The sequence below is a fragment of the Sus scrofa genome, chromosome 3, assembly GCF_000003025.6.
Source record: "Sus scrofa isolate TJ Tabasco breed Duroc chromosome 3, Sscrofa11.1, whole genome shotgun sequence".
Taxonomy (NCBI): Eukaryota; Metazoa; Chordata; class Mammalia; order Artiodactyla; family Suidae; genus Sus; species Sus scrofa.
Genome location: NC_010445.4, coordinates 24,278,576 through 24,300,315, shown reverse-complemented (window position 1 = coordinate 24,300,315; position 21,740 = coordinate 24,278,576). Strand labels below are relative to the sequence as shown.

At 40.2% G+C, this 21,740-nt stretch overlaps 1 protein-coding gene across 5 annotated transcripts in view; it reads left to right on the top strand.

Moving 5' to 3' along the window:
• LOC100524794 (ATP-binding cassette sub-family A member 3-like) overlaps nt 1-21,740 on the top strand; it is a 226,959-nt gene that overhangs the window by 171,270 nt on the left and 33,949 nt on the right. For 4 of the 5 annotated variants that reach the window (XM_021086495.1, XM_021086496.1, XM_021086497.1 and 1 more), the window contains 2 exons: nt 4,995-5,182; nt 5,665-7,132. In XM_021086495.1, the coding sequence (XP_020942154.1) occupies nt 4,995-5,182; nt 5,665-5,890 (414 nt within the window). In that variant the 3' untranslated portion in view covers nt 5,891-7,132. Of the gene's footprint in view, nt 1-4,994; nt 5,183-5,664; nt 7,133-21,740 lie in introns of those variants that run through there. The other variant, XM_021086498.1, reaches the window with a different exon arrangement.

Here is a 21,740-nt window from a genome sequence, read left to right as displayed (position 1 = left end):
AAAAGACAACTTACAGAATGGGAGAAAATAGTGTCAAATGATGCAACCGACAAGGGCTTAATCTCTAGAATATATAAGCAACTTATACAACTCAACAGCCAAAAAACCAATCAATCAATGGAAAAATGGGCAAAAGACCTGAATAGACTATTCTCCAAGGAAGATACACAGATGGCCAGCAAACACATGAAAAAATGCTCAACATCGCTGATTATAAGAGAAATGCAAATCAAAACTACCATGAGATACCACCTCACACCAGTCAGAATGGCTATCATTAATAAATCCACAAATAACAAGTGCTGGAGGGGCTGTGGAGAAAAGGGAACCCTCCTGCACTGTTGGTGGGAATGTAAACTGGTACAGCCACTATGGAGAACAGTTTGGAGATACCTTAGAAATCTATACATAGAACTTCCATATGACCCCACAATCCCACTCTTGGGCATCTATCCGGACAAAACTCTACTTAAAAGAGACACATGCACCCGCATGTTCATTGCAGCACTATTCACAATAGCCAGGACATGGAAACAATCCAAATGTCCATCGACAGATGATTGGATTCGGAAGATGTGGTATATATACACAATGGAATACTACTCAGCCATAAAAAAGGATGACATAATGCCATTTGCAGCAACATGGATGGAACTAGAGAATCTCATACTGAGTGAAATGAGCCAGAAAGACAAAGACAAATACCATATTATATCACTTATAACTGGAATCTAATATCCAGCACAAATGAACATCTCCTCAGAAGAGAAAATCATGGACTTGGAGAAGAGACTTGTGGTTGCCTGATGGGAGGGGGAGGGAGTGGGAGGGATCGGGAGCTTGGGCTTATCAGACACAACCTAGAATAGATTTACAAGGAGATCCCGCTGAATAGCATTGAGAACTATGTCTAGATACTCATGTTGCAACAGAAGAAATGGTGGGGGGAAAACTGTAATTGTAATGTATACATGTAAGGATAACCTGACCCCCTTGCTGTACAGTGGGAAAATAAAATAAAATAAAATAAAAAAAGATAGTGTGGTACTGATACCAAAACAGACATATGGATTGGTGGAACAGAATGTAGAACCCAGAAATAAACCCAGACACCTACAGTCAATTGTTCTTCGACAAAGGAGGCAAGGATATAAAATGGGTACAAGTCTCTTCAGCAAGTGGTGCTGGAAAAACTGGACAGCTGCCTGTAAATCAATGAAACTAGAACACACCTTCACACCATACCCAAAAATAAACTCAAAATGGCTTAAAGACTTAGACATAAGACATGATACCATACAAATCGTAGAAGGAAACATAGGTGAAACATTTTCTGACATCAAATGTACAAATGTTTTAAGCCAACAGAAATAAAAACAAAAATAACCCAATGAGACCTAATCAAACTGACAAGCTTTTGCACAGCAAAGGAAACCATTAACAAAAATGAAAGACAACCCACAGAATGGGAGAAACAAACAACCACTTGAAAAAATGGTCAGAAGACCTAAATAGACATTGCTCCATTGAAGACATACAGAGGGCCAGTATACGCGTGAAAAGATGCTCGACATCACTAATTATCAGAGAAATGCAAATCAAAACTACAATGAGATACCACCTCACACAGGTCAGAATGGCTAACATTAATAAGCCTACAAATAAAAAATTCTGGAGAGTGTGTGCAGAAAAAGGAACCCTCCTTATCTGCTTGGGGGGGAATGTAAAATGGTAGAAACACTATGGAAAACAGTACGGAGTTTCCTAGAAAATTAAATACAGAAATATCATATCCAGCAGTCCCATTCCTGGGCACATATCCAGGCAAAACTGTAATTCAAAAAGGTACATACACCCTTTTGTTCACTGCAGCACTATTCACAATAGCCAAGACAGAAACAACCTAAATGTCCATCAACAGATGAATGGATTAAGATGTGACAGGATAATGTGAGAAAAAAGAATGTACACATGTATGTGTAACTGGGTCACCACGCTATACAGCAGAAAACTGACAGAACACTGTAAACCAGCTACAATGGAAAAAAATAAAAATCAGTATATATATAAAAAAAAGATGTGGCACATATACACAACGGAATACTAATATGCCATTTAAAAAAACCAATGAAATAATGCCATTTGCAGCAACATAAATGCAACTAGAGATTCTCATATGATATTGAAGACAAATATGTGATATCATTTATATGTAGAATCTAAAATATGGCACAAATGAACCTATCTACAAAAGAGAAACAGACTCACAGACATGGAGAACAGACTGGTTGTTGCCATGGGTGAGGGATGAAGGAGTGGGAGGGACTGGGAGTTTAGGATTTGTAGATGTAAGCAATCACATTTAGAATGGATCAGCAGGGAGTTCCTGTCTTGGCGCAGTGGTTAACGAACCCGACTAGGACCATGAGGTTGAGGGTTCGGTCCCTGCCCTTGCTCAGTGGGGTAACGATCCGGCGTTGCCGTGAGCTGTGGTGTAGGTTGCAGACACGGCTCGGATCCCGCGTTGCTGTGGCTCTGGCGTAGGCCGGTGGCTACAGCTCTGTTTCAAACCCTGGCCTGGGAACCTCCATATGCCGCAAGAGCAGCCCAAGAAATGGCAAAAAAAAGACAAAAAAAAAAAAAAAAAAAAAGAATGGATCAGCAACCAGGTCTTACTGCAGAACACAGGGAATTCAATCTCTTTTTGACAGAACACAATGGAAGATAATATGAGAAAAAGAATGTACATACATATGTGACTGGGTTATTTTGCTCTACAGCAGAAAAGGGCACAGTATTGTCAACTATAACTTTTAAAAAGTAAAAAAGGGAGTTTCCATTGTGACTCAGCAGGTTATGAACCTGATTAGTATCTGTGAGGATGCAGGTTCGATCCGTGGCCTTGCTCAGTACATTTAGAATCTGGCATTCTAAATGAGCTGTTGTGTAGACTGCAGAGGTGGCTTGGATCCTGCGTTGCTGTGGCTGTGGTGTGGGCTAACAACTGCAGCTCTAATTCGACCCCTAGCCTGGGAACTTCCATGAGCCAAGGGTGCAGCCCTAAAAAGAAAAAAAAGTAAAAAAGAGGGAGGGAACACAAATACATTGAAAATAAATTATAAGAAACACAAAGTACTTGATTCAATTCTGTGCAAATAAAACTTAAATATTTAATAAAACTAATTTTCTAGCTACATTTTCTAGCAAACAATTAAAACTGACCTCAGGAGTTCCCATCATAGCTGAGTGGTTAATGAATCGGCTAGGAACCATGAGGTTGCAGGTTCGATCCCTGGCCTCGCTCAGTGGGTTGAGGATCCGGCGTTGCCGTGAGCTGTTGTGTAGGTCCCACACTCGGCTCAGATCCCGTGTTGCTGTGGCTCTGGCGTAGGCCGGTGGCTACAGCTCTGTTTCAAACCCTGGCCTGGGAACCTCCATATGCCACGGGTGCAGCCCAAGAAAAGGCAAAGAGACACACACACACACACAACAAAACAAAAACCTTACCTCAGAAAAACAAAACTGAAACAATCACAATTCCTATAGAAGACAGAAAAAATTGTCAAAGATTTACCCTTTAATGAAGTAAAATAAGATTATATTTTATGGCTGAGCAATATTTTGGTGTTTTGATATACTACATCTTCTTTATGCATCCATCTTTATCCATTCATCTGTCAACAGATGCTTAGATTGTTTCCATGCCTTTGGCTACTGTAAATAATGCTGCAATGAACATAGGTGTGCAGATATCTTTTTGGGCTAGTATTTTCATTTCCTTTGGATAAATACCCAGAAACTGAATTGCTGAATCATATGATAGTTCTATTTTTATCTATTGAGGAACCTTCATACTGTTTTCCAATAGGGGCTACACAAATTGACATCTTCACCAGTAGGGCACAAGGGTTCCCTCTTCTCCATATCCTTACCAGGATCTGTTCTCTCTTACCTTTTTTATACCAGCCATTCTGACAGGTATGAGATGTGGTTTGACGTGTATTTCCCTGATCATTCGTGATGTTGAATACTTTTCAGGTACCTGTTGGCCATTTTTATGTCCTCTTTGGAAAATTTTCTATTCAAGACCTCTGCCTGTTTTTGTTGTTGTTTGTCTTTTTGCCATTTCTTGGGCCACTCCTGCGGCATATGGAGGTTCCCAGGCTAGGGGCCAATCGGAGCTGTAGCCACAGCCACAGCAACTCGGGATCCGAGCCACGTCTGCAACCTACACCACAGCTCACGGCAACGCCGGATCCTCAACCCACTGAGCAAGGCCAGGGATCAAACCCGCAACCCCATGGTTCCTAGTCGGATTCATTAACCACTGAGCCACAAGGAGAACTCCCCCTCTGCCCGTTTCTAAAATCAGAATGTTTGTCTTTTTGTTGTTGAGTTTTATGAGTTCTTCATATATGATGGATATTAACTCTATCAGATATATAATTGCACATATTTTCTCCCATTTGGTAAGTTGCCCTTTTATTTTATTGATAGTTTCCTTTGCTGGTCCAAAGCTCTTTAGTTTAGTCTAACGTGTTTATTTTTGGATTTATATATCTATACATATGAATATATTATCATTTTTATCTGTGGGAGAGTTGGCCTGATAGAAGTTACTTGCCATTATTGGAAGTGAAATCCTATACATGTTTTTCATTGATTTAATAAAATGGCTCTTTCCCAATGGTATCTGAATAGGCAACTTCATCTAACAAAAAACTATCTTGGGTACATGGTAGTGCACGATAGATAATGTGTTGAAAATTCCTGTAAGGGGTGTTAGTATACCATTTTATTATAATGGGGTTCCAGCTGTAAAGATTCTTTAGACTGAGAAAAAGAAAGAATCCTTGCTGGGAGCTCTATGGGTATCATATCTTCTTGCCAGCCTGGGCTAAAAACTTCAGGTTTTCTGTCTAATCCATATAACTGTATGTTCAATGGAATCGTTGACTTGGGCCTATTGCTTATGAATTACCCTCTTAATTCAGGTTAGGTCAAGAATTGGCTATTGTCCTCAAGCTGACACCATGCTGAACCACATGACCGGTCGGGAATTGCTGATCATGTATGCCAGGCTGTGGGGGGTCCCTGAGCCAGACATTTCCATGTATGTGGAAGCATTTTTGCATTCAATGCACATCGAAGACCATGCTGACAAGCTGGTCCACACATACAGGTGAGACATTATGCTGCTGTGTTGATTAAGCTGCCTACTGCCCACCTGGGTTTCTCCTGTTTCCAGTGAATACCTGTAAATTTAACCTGACAACTCTGTCACACAGAGGCAATAACTATGGAATATACTTATGTCCTGTCAGGGTTCATATGTCAGGAATAAGGTAGATTACATTTGTATGAAGTCAACCTTTACAGACATGAGTTGTAAACTTTGCATTTCAAGGAAGAGCACTTTCATCCCTACATCCCTATGGTTCTTTATCTCAAAATAAAAATATTTCACAAATAATTGCTAAAAAAAATTAATTATCGAAAGAAAGTCATTTCAATGACAATGAGTTGATACGTAACACTTGGACTTGGGTCTACCGCTTTGTGATTCGTGTAACATCAGCATTGTGGATATAGGAACTAATTCTATCCTATGAATTAATAATGTCTATACCCTTATTTCTTCTTTCTCCTTTTTGTAAAATAAAGTGGAGGAAACAAACGTAAACTGAATACTGCCATTGCCCTAATGGGAAAGTCCTCAGTTATCTTCCTGGACGAGCCATCTACTGGCATGGACCCAGTAGCCAGGCACCGGCTCTGGGACACAGTTACATGGATATGTAAAACTGGCAAAACTATCATCATAACTTCCCACAGGTATGACCTACTAGGAGACTTGGTTGAGAGTTACAAGAGTCTAAGAGGAAATTAGTTGGAGCCAGGAATACGGGTCAGTGAACTTGTCTAAGTATGTGAAATACGCAAGAGGAATTGTGAGCAGATACTGATTCCTATCTAAAACCAAGCATCCTCAGTGGAGTTCTGGAATCCAGGCTCAACAGAAGATAGGAAGTTAGGGAACTGTTCTCATTGTGAATTTAGCAATCAACTGCTTTGAATGTTAAAACCTGCTCTTCACAAATATTGTCTTACTAATGATCATCGGCAATACCAAGCTCTCCTCCTCTGATGAGTGTTACCTTGTGATCATAGCTGTGTTTCAAAATACAGAATTCGCCCTCTGAAAGCGAGTTTCTTCAGCCATATATTCCTTTGTGCCCCTAGCATGGAAGAATGTGAGGTCATTTGCACCAGGCTGGCCATCATGGTACAAGGGAAGTTCAAGTGCCTAGGCAGCCCTCAGCACCTCAAGCACAAGTTTGGTAATATATATAATCTGACAGCAAAGATTAAGATTGACAATAATGAAGATAAACAAAAAGAGTTCAAAGACTTCATTGCGACAACTTTCCCAGGTAATATAGGTAGGGCTGACTTATGAAAATGGTATTAAAGTCACATGTGTTGTTTCGCTGCATGTACTCAATAAGTTTTTCCCAAGGGTTACTGATGTTTATTGAGCATTTGCATTAGGCTCCTTTTTGAAAATAATTTTCTGTGAATTTATCCCTAAATATGCTAAAATGCTTCCTCAAAATAGCAGGGGGTAACAGAAGAAAGGGTGGGGGAAAAAACTGTAACTGCAATGTATACATCTAAGGATGACCTGACCCCCTTGCTGTACAGTGGGAAAATAAAAAAAAAAATTAAAAAAATAAATAAATAAAGTCATTACTCTTTAAAAAAAAAAAAAATAGCAGGGGGTTCTCACTAGTCTCCTGTAGGAATCATCCAGTAAGATAAACCTGTTCAGGTTTATTCATCTAGGGTTAAATTACTGAGGTTAAATCTCTCTTTTTTTAATCCTTGATCGTTTTTACGGTTTCTCCTTCTTTTTGAACATGTAGCCTCTGCCCTTTCCCTGATTTCTGACCAGGCAATGTTTATGAAAGGCAAACCCCCTTTTCTGCTTTCAAGGAAATAGTCTAGATATGTGACATAGAAATTAACTATTCTACTTTTGTATACTAACTTCAGTAAGTGCCCCTCTGTGCCTATACTAAACTAATTCACAGCCAGCTTCTATTTATTTCTACTCCACTACATTATTCTAATAATTAAGCAAAGACATGGTAAGTCTTTTAATAATTTTGACTGGCATCGTCTCTAACTTGAATGATTATTTTATCAACAGTGTGGTGGCCAGATGACCAGAATGCAAGATTAAAAGCATGGAGGCTATAACAATGATAAAGCAATAAATGACACTGGCCTGTACTAAGGAAGTGACATAAGGAAGGGAGAGGAAGAGGGAGTTCCCATTGTGACTTAGCAGAAACAAACCCAACTAGTATCCATGAGGATGCAGGTTCAATCCCTGGCCCCACTAAGTGGGTTAAGGACCCAGCATTGCTGCAAGCTGTGGTGTAAGTCACAAACGTGGCTTGGATCTGGTGTTGCTGTGGCTACGGGCCAGGCCAGCAGCTGTAGCTCTGATTCGACCCCTAGCCTGGGAACTTCCATATGCCACACTTTCAGCTCCCCCCAAAAAAAGAATGGAGAGGAACAAATGATAGGAAATATATGTATGTGTGTGTGTGTGTGTGTGTGTGTGTGTGTGTGTGTATTGGAATATATTCCAATGCTATATATATATATATTGGAATGGGCAACCCAAGAGGAGGAATCGCTATGTAGAAAAGATAATTAATTCAGTATTAATTACACCTAGATATTCAGATAAAGATGTCCATTAGACAATTGAATATTTAATTATCCATTCATATAATAAAACTTAAGGAGTACTTACTGTATGCAGTGTTGAAGATACTGTATTAACCTCACAGACTCATACAGTGAGCCACTCCAACGACCTACTCAACCTGAGGATGAGAGAGGACACAAAAAACTGAGGACAAACTTGTCTTAAAGGAGTTTAAAATAAAGTTCCATGTGAGAAAAAGAAAGCATATATATGTGTTTGTGTGTGTATGTCTGTGTGTGTGTATGTCTGTGTGTCTGAATGACTGGGTCATTTTGCTGTACAGCAGAAACTGACAGAGCATTGTAAATCAACTATAATAGAAAAAAAAATCTTCTAAGTCAAAACAAGAAAATGGAGTTCCCACTGTGGTGCAGTGGGTTAATAATTCAACATCGTCTCTTGTGGCAGCACAGGTTTGATCCCCAGTCTGGTTCAGTGGGTTAATGATCTGGCATTGCTGCAGCTGTGGCATAGGTCACAGCTACAGCTGGGATTCAATCCCTGGTTCAGGAATTTCTATATGCCGTGGGTACAGTCACAAGGAAAATTAAAAAAAAAAAAGAAGTGAATACCATAGCTTGAATATGAAACTACATATGGAAGGTCACTGATTTGGCAATCCTATCTCATATTATCCTTGAGCAAATTAGCTGTTTCAAGTAAAACTTCCCCAGTTAGAGAAAGCAGAATAGAAAGGAACAAAAGATTATCCAAGAAAGGAGAAAACAAAGAAATATAAGATGCGAAGGGACACAAATATACAGTTCAGTCTAAAATTATTCATAATAATTGCAATATTATTTTAATTGAATGCTTCTCTGTAGTGAAAAAGAATTTAAGAGACCACAGATTATTTTTAAAAGACCACAAGGAAAATAGTTCCTCTTTCTACAGTATGGCAGAAATACTCTCAGAAAGGTAACAGTGCTAAAATAAAAATACTTACTGGAAAACAAAGTAAAATTGCTTTTAATTATTTGCCTAGGCTCAGGAGAAAAAAGTGATAAAAAAAATTCAAAGAACTAAAACAGACCAGAAAAAAATTGTCAAGCTGAAACCTGATAGTGACAATAATAAAAATGAAAAAGTTGGTTTGTCTTGAAGCAAATTCCAATACCAGTATGGAGAAAAGAGGTAAAACTTTGGACCTTATGCAACATAAGAAAAGCTTAACCTAAGATCGTCACAGTAAGCAAGGACCTTCAAAAATGAACAGATGCTCTGGTTTCCAATCCATCATGTAATAATAAGGTAGGGAAGTGACACTCTGTCCGAGTAAGAAGTAAAAAGCCTAACAAAACTGAAAAATCAACAAATCTTCTAGGATGTGAAAAAGAGATAACAGAGAAGCCAATGCAGACAATAATGGAGAGATGGGTACATACAGAGGATTGTGCCTTAACCAGAGAAGAAAATGACTAGCCGATACCTCGAGGGGAACCAGTGCCAGGGTAGAAAAACCTGAATTGTAATTGCATTGCTGGAGACAACACTGTGTGGACAACTACAAGAGGGAACAACTCCAGGGCACCTGGTCATAGGGGTTTCCCACATATTGTGACATTTACCTTTTAGGACACTGACCGGGTTACCAAAGTAAATATCAGGAAAAGGCCTTTGGAAGGCCTACCCGCAGAGGAAACCAGTTAACTAGAGGCTAACTGCCTAGGGCACTGTCAGAGCCTAAATGACCTCAGAGAAATTCCAGCCAACTCTTAGCCATCTTGTTCCACAAAAGAGGGAAGAAGAAAAAAAAAAAAAAAGAAGAAGATGATCTTGTAAAGTTCAGAGTTCAGAGGTATAGGCTCACTGAGTAACTGAGATGTACCTACAGGCTACAGAACCCTTCCCAGCCTCCCACGCCTCACCAGCAGATTACTAAAGGCCTGTCTACAGCAGTTCCTTTTTCCCCAGGAAGTCTAAGTATCCAAAAAACTACCAAGAACACCAAAAGGCAAGAAGCACAATTCGAAGGCTTAAAGCAATATCAGAACCAGACATGGCAAGGATGTTGGAATTATCAGTCCAGTAACTGAAAACAGCTATGACTGATATACCAAGGGCTATAACTAATCAACTAGACAGCAGCCAAAAATAAATGAGTAGGGAGAAGATGAAGACGGTGGAGGAGCAGGACGTCACGCTTGTCTTCTCCCACAAGCACATCAAAAAAAAAAAAAAACATCTACATGTAAAACGACTTGCACAGAATATCTACTGAATGCTGGAAAAGAACTTAAACCTCAAAAAAGGGCAAGCCTCTTGACATACCTCCGTAGAACAAAAGACAAAAAGAGAAAGAGAAAAGGAATCAGGAAGGGACGCACATTCCTGAGAGGGAGCATTCCCATGAAGGAGGAAAGGAACCTACACCCAGGGAAGTCACCTGACCGACCCGGAGATCAGCCAATATGGGGGGACCTCAGAGTCACTGAGAAAAGCACAGCAGCTGGACTGAGGCGGGCGATGTAGAGTGAGAGCCACACAGACCATCTGCACCACTGCCTGAGACGCCCAGGCGGGGGCTGGCTGCCGAGCCTCAGGCCCTGGAGGTGAGTTCTGGGGAGAGGACTAGGGCTGGCTGTGTGGGGAAAGCCTGAGAGGCTAAGGAGGGGTATGCCCCAGGCGGGGAAGCAGGGTAGAATGCCATGGCAGGGGGAAGCTGGGAGGACGTCTGGGCCTGGAGGAGAAGCAAGGCGCTATTGTTGGGGAAGGCGAGAGGAGGCGGGGCGGAACGCCATAGGCGTCTCCCCATGCATGTGTGCTCAGGCTCTTAGAGGGCAGGATGCCTCCAGTGCAGGCTATGGGTGGCAAGGAGCCACTTGCTTGGGCTAAGGGAGACCGGGCACTTCTTGTGCAGGCTACGGGTGGCCAGGCCCCTCTTGTGTGGGCTAAGGGCAGCAGGGGGCTAAATGCGATGTGGTGCCTCTTGTGGGATCTACAGGCAGCAGGGAGGAACCATGGAGGCCAGAAGGAGGCATGGCCTGCCTCCATTGGAGGGCTATGAGTGGGCTCCACCTGCAGCCCCAGTCACCTCAGGGGTGGGCAAAAAAAGAGGGCACTGCAACCGAGCACCACACGTTGTTGCTCTCACTCCCCTGGGAACACACCTGCCCTGCAACTCACTGACAAATGCTATGAGCAGGGCCCAGACACTTGATCACTGTCACTTCCCAGGATCTTGCAACTAAGAGCAGCCTGTGCAGCACCTCCTGCGTCGGCTACATGGGATGGGGTGCTTCTTACGTGGTATACAGGTGGTGGGGGCAAACCACCACATTTATCACTGACTCCAGAGATGGGTATGGCCCCCTACCACTGAGGGTCTGTGAACAGGCACAACTTGTGGCTCCCATCACCTCCGAGGAGGACACTGCAATCTAACACTACCTGTTGTTGCTCTCACTCCCCTGGGAACTCACACACCCTGCTGCTGCCACTGCCAAATGCTTCAGGCACCTCGTAAATCTGCCTAAGGCTCATCATCACTTCCCAGGGCACTACAACTAGGAGTAGCCTGCGCCACCTTCCTGCAGGTCCTTGCTGCTGTTAAGAGCCCAGCAACTGCGCACAGACTACTAGCCCTACCTACTGCCTCCTTCTCCCTGGAAACACTCAGCACCCTGGGGATAACAGCCTGCTCGCAACAAAGAAAGAGACTCAAATATCCAAACTGCCATGCCAAAAATAAATAGCCCCCACAAAATACAAAGGGGTGCTCTTGCATAGAGGTAGCCCTACAAGACTACATTTGGCTTCCCTAAACTCAGAGAAAAAAGAAAACATAAGCAAAGTGAAGAAGCTTAGGAACCATTCGAGGTTAAAGGGACAGAATTCGCATGAAGCAGCAAACAATGAAACAGACCTCTGCAGTCTGACAGACACCAAGTTTCAAAAGGGAGACAGTGAAAATACGGAAGGAATTAAGGCTGAATATCAAGGAATTAAGAGTGGATATCAACAGCAATACAGTTTATTTTAGAAAGGAACTAGAAAACATAAGGAACATAGAAAAATTAGAAAATTCATTTGCAGAGATGATGAATGAATAATTCAGAGGAACGAATTGGTGAGCAGAATGAATAATGCAGAGAAACGAATTAGTGACTTGGAAGGTAGAGTAATGGAAATCACCCAATCAGGACAGCCAGACAGAAAACCAAGTGAAAAAACACGAAAGCAAAATGAGAGATCTATAGGGTAATATAAAGTGGGCCAATCTACACATAATAGGAATTCCAGAAGGAGAAGAAAAGGGGATTGAAAATATATTGTAACAAAAAAAAAAAAAAAAAAAAAAAGAAAGAAAGAAAAAGGGAGTTCCCGTCGTGGCGCAGTGGTTAACGAATCCGACTAGGAACCATGAGGTTGCGGGTTCAGTCCCTGCCCTTGCTCAGTGGGTTAACGATCCGGCGTGGCCGTGAGCTGTGGTGTAGGTTGCAGACTCGGCTCGGATCCCGAGTTGCTGTGGCTGTGGTGTAGGCCGGTGGCTACAGCTCCGATTGGACCCTTAGCCTGGGAACCTCCATATGCCACGGGAGCGGCCCAAGAAATAGCAAAAAGCCAAAAAAAAAAAAAAAAGAAAGAAATTATGTCTGAAAACTTTCCAAATCTAAAGGAAACTGATATTAAGATATTAAGGAGGCATAGATGACCCCAAAAAAGTTGAACACACCAAGACATATTATAATAAAAACAGCAAAAGTTAAAGAGAGGATTCTAAGGGCAGAAAGAGAAATACAAAGTGTTAATAATTATAAGGGAACACCCATAAGGCTATCAGCTGATTTCTCTACAGAAACACTACAGGCCACAAGGGAGGGCAAAATATATTCAAAATTGTGAAAAGAAAAAATCTGCAGCCTAGAATACTCTATCCAGCAAGAACATCATTTAAAAGAGAAGGGGAAATAAAGAATTTCTCCAATAAACAAAAGCTAAGAGACTACAGCAATACTAAACCCATTCTAAAAGAAATACTGAAAGGGCTTCTCTAAATAAAAAAAATAACTAAGAAGAAATAGGATGGAGAAACCACAATTGGAAAGCAATCACTTAAATAAGCCAGCATACAGATCTAAAACAAGGGGGAAAAAAAAAAAAAAAAAACTACTGTAAAAGCGATGATAAACACAAGGAACAGCAAAAGGATACACACGAAGATGTTAAAAAAAGACTTCAAAATCATAGAATGTGGGGAAGGAAAGTGAGAACATCTATACTCCTTTTTTTAAAAAAAATAATGTGTTTGAGCCTATATGACTATCAGGGTAAAGCAAAAGATACAGGAAAGGGTTAACATACTTAAAAAACAGGGCAACCACAAATCAAAACCGAACATTACATCACAAAAACTAAAAAGTACACGAGCATGAAATAAATGGAAATCATCTGACCAAAAAAAGGAAGAAAGGAAAAATGAATTAACTGGAAAACAAGGTTTAAAATGGCAATAAATACATATCTATCAATTACTTTAAATTTAATGGACTGAATGCTCCAATCTAAAGACAAAGAGTGACAGACTGATAAAAAAGCAAAAACTTACCATCTGCTGTCTACAAGAGACTCACCTTAGGGCAAAGGACACATACAGACTGAAAGTGAGGGGATGGGCAAAGATACTTCATGCCACTGGACAAGACAGGAAAGCAGGAGTTGGCAATACTCATTTCAGACAAAATAGACTTTAAAATGAAGGCCATAAAGAAAGACAAAGAAGGACACTATTTACTGGTAAAAGGATCCATTCAAAATGAGGATATTACAATGGTCAATGTATATGCCTCTCATATAGGAGCACCCAGATACCTACAACAAATACTAACAGACATAAAAGGAGAAATTGATGGGAATACAATCATAGTAAGAGAGTTTAACACCCCACTCACATCAACAGACAGATCCTCTAGACAGAAAATCAATAAAGCAACAGAAATCCTTTAAGACATAGTAGAAAAAATTAGACTTAATCGACATTTTCAGGACATTTCATCCAAAACAAATCAGTATATACATTTTTCTCAAGTGCACTTGGAACATTCTCAAAGATCAATCACATACTGGGGCACAAAGCTCACCTCAACAAATTTAAGATATAGAAATTGTTTTAAGAATCTTCTCTGACTACAATGGCATGAAACTAAAATCAACCACAGGAAAAGAAATGAGAGACTAAACAACATGCTACTAAAAAACCAATGGGTCAATGAGGAAATCAAGAAGGAAATTTAAAAATACCTCAAGACAAATGCTAATGGAGACACAATCACTCAAAACCTATGGGATGCCACAAAAGCAGTGCTCAGGGAAATTCATAGCAATACAGGCCTTCCTCCAAAAAGAAGACAAATCTCAAGTGGGTAACTTAACCCACCACCTAAATGAATTAGAAAAACAAACAAAACCTAAAGTCAGCAGGAGGAAGGAAATCAAAAAGATCAGAGAGGAAACCAATTAAATAGATTCAAAAAATCAGGAGTTCCCGTCGTGGCGCAGTGGTTAACAAATCCGACTAGGAACCATGAGGTTACGGGTTTGGTCCCTGCCCTTGCTCAGTGGGTTAACAATCCGGCGTTGCCATGAGCTGTGTGTAGGTTGCAGACGCGGCTCGGATCCCACGTTGCTGTGGCTCTGGCGTAGGCCAGTGGCTACAGCTCCGATTGGACCCCTAGCCTGGGAACCTCCATATGCTGTGGGAGCAGCCCAAAGAAATAGCAAAAAGACAAAAAAAAAAAAAAAAAAAAAAAGAAAGAAAGAAAAAGGAAAAGAAAAAAAATCAATAAAACCAAAAGGTAAACAAAATTGATAAGCCTCTGGCCAGACTCACCAAGAAGAGGAAGAAAAAAACCCAAATAAACAAAATAGATAATAAATGAAAAAGGAGAAATCACAACAGATACTGCAGAAATACCAAAAAAAAAAAAAAAAATAGGAAAATCCTATGAACAATTGTATGCCAACAAATTTGACAACATAGAATAGACAACTTTCTAGAGACTTAAAGCCCACCAAAACTGAATCAAGCACAAATAGATCAACTGAACAGACCAATCACTAGAAGTGAAATTGAATATGTAATAAAAACACTCCCTACAAATAAAAGCCTAGGACCAGATGGCTTCACAGGCGAATTCTACCAAACATACAAAGATCAACTTACACCCATTCTCCTTAACTTTTCTAAAAGGTTGAAGAATCAACACAGCTAAAGACCTTCTATGACTCCACCATCACCCTAATACCAAAACCAAAGATCCCACCGAAAAAGAAAATTACAGGCCAGAATCTTTGATGAATATAGACGCAACAAATTTTTAACAAAATTTTAGCTAACCGAATCCAACAACATATAAAAAAAGATCATATGCCATGACCAAGTGTGATTCATCCCAGGTTCACACGGTTGGTTCAATATATGCAAATCAATCAACATCATACACCACATTAACAAAAGAAAATTCAAAAAGTACCTGATCATCTCAATGGATGTAGAAAAAAGCATTTGACAAAGTCCAACATCCATTCATGATAAAAACTCTTGCCAAAGTGGATATAGAGGGAACATACCTTAACATAATCAAAGCCATTTATGACAAACCTACAACAAATGTAATACTCAATGGAGAAAAGCTGAAAGCCTTCCTGCTAAAATCTGGAACAAGAGGAGGATGCCCACTCTCACTACTGTTACTCAACAGACCTCAGGATTCTGATAGAGCAAGAAAAACTTCACGGAACCGGGTAGGACAAAAGAAAGAAGAGAGAGAAAATGAAGAAAGATGCAGGAGGGGATCTGCACCCCTAGGAGAGATTTGGAAAGAGGAAAATCTCCTGCACCCTGGGAAGTCCCCCCTGCCACCAGCAGGACAGAGGAGGAACTTTTGAGTATTGGAGGTGCACACAGCAATCAGTGTAAAGCAGTTAAAACGGCAAGAATCCTCCACAAATAGTCGGTGCAACTACCCTGCACTTCCCAACCAGATGCTAGTGTAGGCAGGGATCAGGAACAGACACACTGGCTTTAAGATCAGACTCAGAGAGAGCTGGGCTGGCTATGTGGGAAAAAAATGAAAAAAACTGGGGTTGACTGCCCTAAACAACACATAGGGCAACCACATATATGGGTGTAAGCTGAAGAAACCCAGACAGGCTTAGATGCCATTGTTTAGGTTCTGGAGAGAAGGTACAGAATCCATCACCACAGCCTTGTTCCCTCTGAGGGTTCTCAGGCTACAGGACACCAACTGCTTTAGCTCTGGAAGCCATCCTGCAGCAGCTGCTGCCTAGCAACTGCTGGGAAGCAGCCCCACACTTGGGGCTACAGAGAACGCAGGGCAGGCAGAGTAACCACCTGGGGAAATAGCACAAGCTCCTCAGCTACTGCCAGTGGCCCTGCAGGGGCCAGAGCCAACAGCAAACATTCCATACCAAGGGAGCCAGCCACCAGAGGCCCACTGGCACACGTTCTGCATAGGAGCCACAAAATGCCTGGTGGGTGGTCAGAATGGCCACAAGAAAAGCACAATCTCTTTGGCTCTTGCCAGCAGCCAGTAAGGGATGACAGGAGCAGCATAGGTTGCTCAGCTGATCAAAGCAGCCACAGAAATGGTCCCCAACATGTGTGCTAATACAAGTAGCTACAGAGAGCACTCCTGCCCATGTCCCAGCAGGGGGAGGAGCCACCAGAAGCACATATCCTGCAGCTACAGAGAGAGCCTTTTAGTCACAGTTAGGGAACAGCTCCCACTCTAGAGCTACAGAGAGAGCTCTCTAGAGCAGCCAGTCAAGGGGAGTTTGACAAGCAGGACGGCATTGCCTCTACAGCTACACGGCGCAGTCCTGAGAACCTCCTCAGCAAAGGGAGAGAATGTAGGAATAGCTTCTCTTATTGCCAGTCACAGGAAATGGTTCTGAGAGCTGCCTGGTAATGGGAGGGGTCCAAGGAGCCACTGCTGCTCCCCCTGCTACAAAAGCAATCCCATGAACTGTGAGTCACTGCCACCTCCCTCACAGACCTCATCCCTAGCAGCCACCAACTCCAGGAGAGGTACCACTGCTTCCATCATGTACTCTGGGTATGAATGCTGCATTACCACCCCTGAGAATTCCAGGATTGGGCACCTAATGCGGCCATCTTCATACCTGCTGTCAAGGGAACCATAACCATAGAAAGTTAGACAATATGAGACAACAGAGAAGTAGCTTTCAGACAAAAGAACGAGCTGAGACAAAAACAACTAAATGAAGAAGAGACAGGCAATGTACCTGAAAAACAATTCAGAGTGATGATAGTAAAGATGATCCAAGATATTGGAAAAAAGAATGGAGACACGGATAGAGAAGTTACAAGCAATGTTTCACAAAGAGCTAGAGGATTTAAAAATCAATCAAACTAAGATGAACAGCACAATACCTGCAATGAAAAATACACTACAGGAATCAATAGCAGGATAACGGAGGTAGAAGAACAAATAAGTGAGGTGAAAGAGTGGTGGAAATCACTGCCACAGAAAAGAATAAAGAAAACAGAGAGTAAAGAACTGAGGAGAGGAGTTCCCATCGTGCAACAGTGGTTAACAAATCCGACTAGGAACCATGAGGTTGCGGGTTTGATCCCTGGCCTTGCTCAGTGGGTTAACGATCCGGCATTGCCGTGAGCTGTGGTGTGGGTCTCAGACGAGGCTCAGATCCCGCATTGCTGTGGCTCTGGTGTAGGCCGGCAGCTACAGCTCCAATTAGACACCTAGCCTGGGAACCTCCATATGCCATGGGAGCGGCCCAAGAAATGGCAAAAAGACAAAAAAAAAAAAAAAAAAAAAAGAACTGAGGAGAGTCTAAGAGACCTCTGGGACAACACTAAACATACCAACATTCACATCATAGGGGTTCTAGAAGGAGAAGAGAGAGAGAGAGAGCCGGAGAAAATACTGGAAGAGATTATAGCTGAAAACTTCCCTAATAACAAGAAGGAAAACACTCACTCAAATTGAGGAAACACAGAGAATCCCATTCAGGATAAACCCAAGGAGAAACACAGCAAGACACATACTAATCAAACTGACAAAAATTAAATACAATATCAAAAGCCACAAAAGGAAAGCAACATATACAAGGGAACTGCCACAAAGATAACAGCTGACTTTTCGGCAGAAACTCTGAAAACTAGTAGGGACTGGCAAGATATATTTAAGATTAGAAAGGGGAATAACCTAGAACCAAGAGTAGTCTACCCAGGAAGGCTCTCATTCAGATCTGATGAAGAAGTCTTAAGTATTTCAGACAAGCAAATCTATGAGAATTCAGCACCTCCCAACTAGCTTTACAACTACTACTACAAGAAATCCTCTAGGCAGAAAAGAAAAGGCCGCAATCAGAGAATGAAATTACAAATGAGAAAGTTCACTGGTAAAGGCAAAGATAATATAAAAGTAGAAAATCACTCTTTGACAAATATGATATGAAAACTAGCAAGCAGGAGAAGAAGAGAGGACAAATGCAGACCACTGAAAATGCATTTAAAATTAAGAGACCAGGAACCAAAAGCAATTCTATACATGTATAGTTAGTTATATCAAAATCTAATGGGAACCACAAACCAAAAACTATAATGGACAGAAAGAGAAAAAAGAAAAAGCAATTCAAACATAACACTAAAGATAGTCAGCAAATCAAAAAAAGAGACAATAAAAAGAGACAATAAAAAGAGGAAGGGAAGAAAAAAGACCCAAAATAATAATCCCAAACAATTAAGAAAATGGAAATAATTACATACTTATCCACAATTACATTAAATATGAAGGGATTCAATACTTCAAATAAAAGACACAGCTTGGGGTTCCCTGTTGTGGTGCAGTGGGTTAAGAATGTGACTAGTGTAAATTTGATACCTGACCTCATTTAGTGGGTTAAAAAGTCCAGTGATGCCACAAGCTGCAGTGTAAGTCACAGGTACAGCTCAGATCCCATAGTGCTGTAGCTGTGGCATAGGCCAGGAGCTGCAGCTCTGATTCGACCTCTAGCCTGGGAAACTCCATATGCCACAGGTGCAGCCCTAAAAAACACAATAATAATAGTAATAGTAATAATAATAATGATGATGATACAGACACTGGCCGAATGGATAAAAAAACAAAACTCATATATATGTTGTTTACAAGAGACCCACTTCAGACCTAAGGGCACATACAGACTTAAAGTGAGGGGATTGAAGAAGGTATTACATGGAAGTAGAAATCATACAAAAGCAGGGGTAGAAATATTCATATCAGACAAAAAGACTTTAAAATAAAGGTCAAAAGAGACAAAGAAGGATACTACATAATAATCAAAGGATCAATCCAAGAAGATCTAACAATTGTAAATATATATGCACACAACATAGGAGCACCACATAAGGCAACGGCTAATAGCCATAAAAGGAAAAACTGACAGCAACACAATAATACTGGGGGACTTTTAATACCCCTACTTACATCAATGGACAGATTATTCAGACAGAAAATCACCAAGGAAATACAGGCCTTAAATGACACCCTAGACCAGATAGACTTATCTGATATCTATGGAACATTCCACCCCAAAGCAGCAGGATATACATTCTTCTCAAGGACATATGGAATATTCTCCAGGATAGATCACATCCTGTGCCACAGATCAAGCCTTGGTAAATTTTTTAAAAATTGAAATTATATCTAGCAATTTCTTTGACTACAATGCTATTTAAACTAGAAATTACCTACAAGAAAAAAAAAAACAGCAAAAAACACAAACTCCCTGAAGCTAACAATATGCTACTAAACAACCAATGAATCACTGAGGAAATCAAAGAGAAAATCAAAAGACACTTAGAGAAAAATGACAACAAAGATATAATAATCCAACAAAACAAAACACAATAAAGCAGTTCTGAGAGGGAAGTCTATAGCAATACAATTGTATCTCAGGAAACAAGAAAGAACTCAAATAAACAACCTACTTTACACCTAAAACATGAGGAGAAGGAAAAATAGACAAAGCCCAAAACTGGCAGAAGGAAAGAAATCATAAAGATCAGATTAGAAATTAATGACATAGAGACAAAGAAAACAATAGAGAAGATCAATGAAACCAAAAGTTGGTTCTTTGAAAATACCCAAACTGCTAAAACCTTCAGCCAGACTCATCAAGAAAAAAGGAAGAGGGAGGGACTCATCAAGAGAAAAAGAAGAGGGTTCAAATTATTAAAATGAAAAATGAAAAAGAAATTTCCATTGATACCACGGAAATAGAAAGGATCATAAGAGAACACTATGAGCAACTATATGCCAATCAAATGGACAACCTAGACGAAATGGACAGATTCTTACATATGTACAACCTACGAAGACTGAAAGAGAAAGAAATAGAAAATATGAATAGACCAATCATAAGTACTGAAATTGAAAATGCGATTTTAAAACTTTCAGAAAACAAGTCTAGGACCTGATATCTTCATAGGTGAATTCATCAAATATTCAGAGAAGAGTTAATACCACTTCTTCTGAAACTCTTCCAAAAACACTCGTAAGCTCATTCTATAAGACCACCATCACCCTGATACTTAAACCTGACAAAGATACCACAAAAGTTACAAGCCAGTATCATTGATGAACATAGATGCAAAAATCCTCAACAAAATATTAGTCAACTGAATCCAACTATTTATTACAAGGATCATACACCATGATCAAGTGAGATTTATGCACAGGATACAAGAATTCAATATCTGCAAATCAATCAGTGTGATACATCACACAAACTGAAAAAAAAAATAAACACCATATGATCATCTCAATAGTTGCATAAAAAACTTTTGACAAAATTCAATACCCATTTCTGATAAAGGCTCCCCAAAAAGAGGGAAAAGAGGGACTTACCTCAACATACTAAAAGCCATCTATGACAAACCCACAGTTATCATCATCTCAGTAGTGAGAAAACAAAAGCATTTCTGCTAAGATCAGGAACTAGACAAGGATGTCCACTTTCACTACTGTTATTCAACATAGTTTTGGAAGTCCTAGCTATGACAATCAGAGAGAAAAAGGAAATAAAAGTAATCCAAATTGGAAAAGAAGTAGTAAAATTATCACTGTTTACAGCTAACATGATACTATACCTAGAAAATCCTAAAGACACTACCAGAAAAATATTAGAGCTCACCAATGAATTTGGTAAAGTAGCAGGATACAAAACTAATACACAGAAATCTATTGCATTTCTATATACTAACAATGAAATTAGGGAAAGAGAAATTAGGGAAATGCTCCCATTTACCATCACATAAAAAAAAAAAAACTAGAAATAAGCCTCCCCAAAGAGACAAAAGACCTGTACTCTGAAAACTCTAAGATGCTGATGAAAGAAATCAAAGATGACATAAACAGATGGAAAGATGTACCACTCTCTTGGACTGGAGAAAATCAATATTGTCAAAATGACTATAATACCTAAGGCAATCTACAGATTCACTGCAATCACTATCAAATTACCAAGGACATTCTTCACAGAACTAAAAGAGAGTATTTTAGAATTTGTATGGAAATGTTTACAAGAGACCCCAAATAGCCAAAGCAGTATAGAAAAAGAAAAACAGAAATGGAGGGATCAAGCTTCCTGACTTCAGACAATGCTACAAAGCTACAGTTATCCAAACAGTATGGTACCAGCACCAAAAAAAAAAAAAAAAAAAAAAAACAGACATACAGATCAACAGAACAAGAAGAAAGCCCAGAAATAAAGCTAAGCACCATCTACAACAAGAACACAGGGTGGAAGAAAGACAGGCTATTTAATAAGTGATGCTAGGGAAACTGGACAGCTACATGTAAAAGAATGAAATTAAAACATTCTCTAACACCATACACACACCCAAAAAAACAAAACAAAAAAACTCAAATGGATTTGAGTTTAAATAGACTGAAGACTTAAATACAAG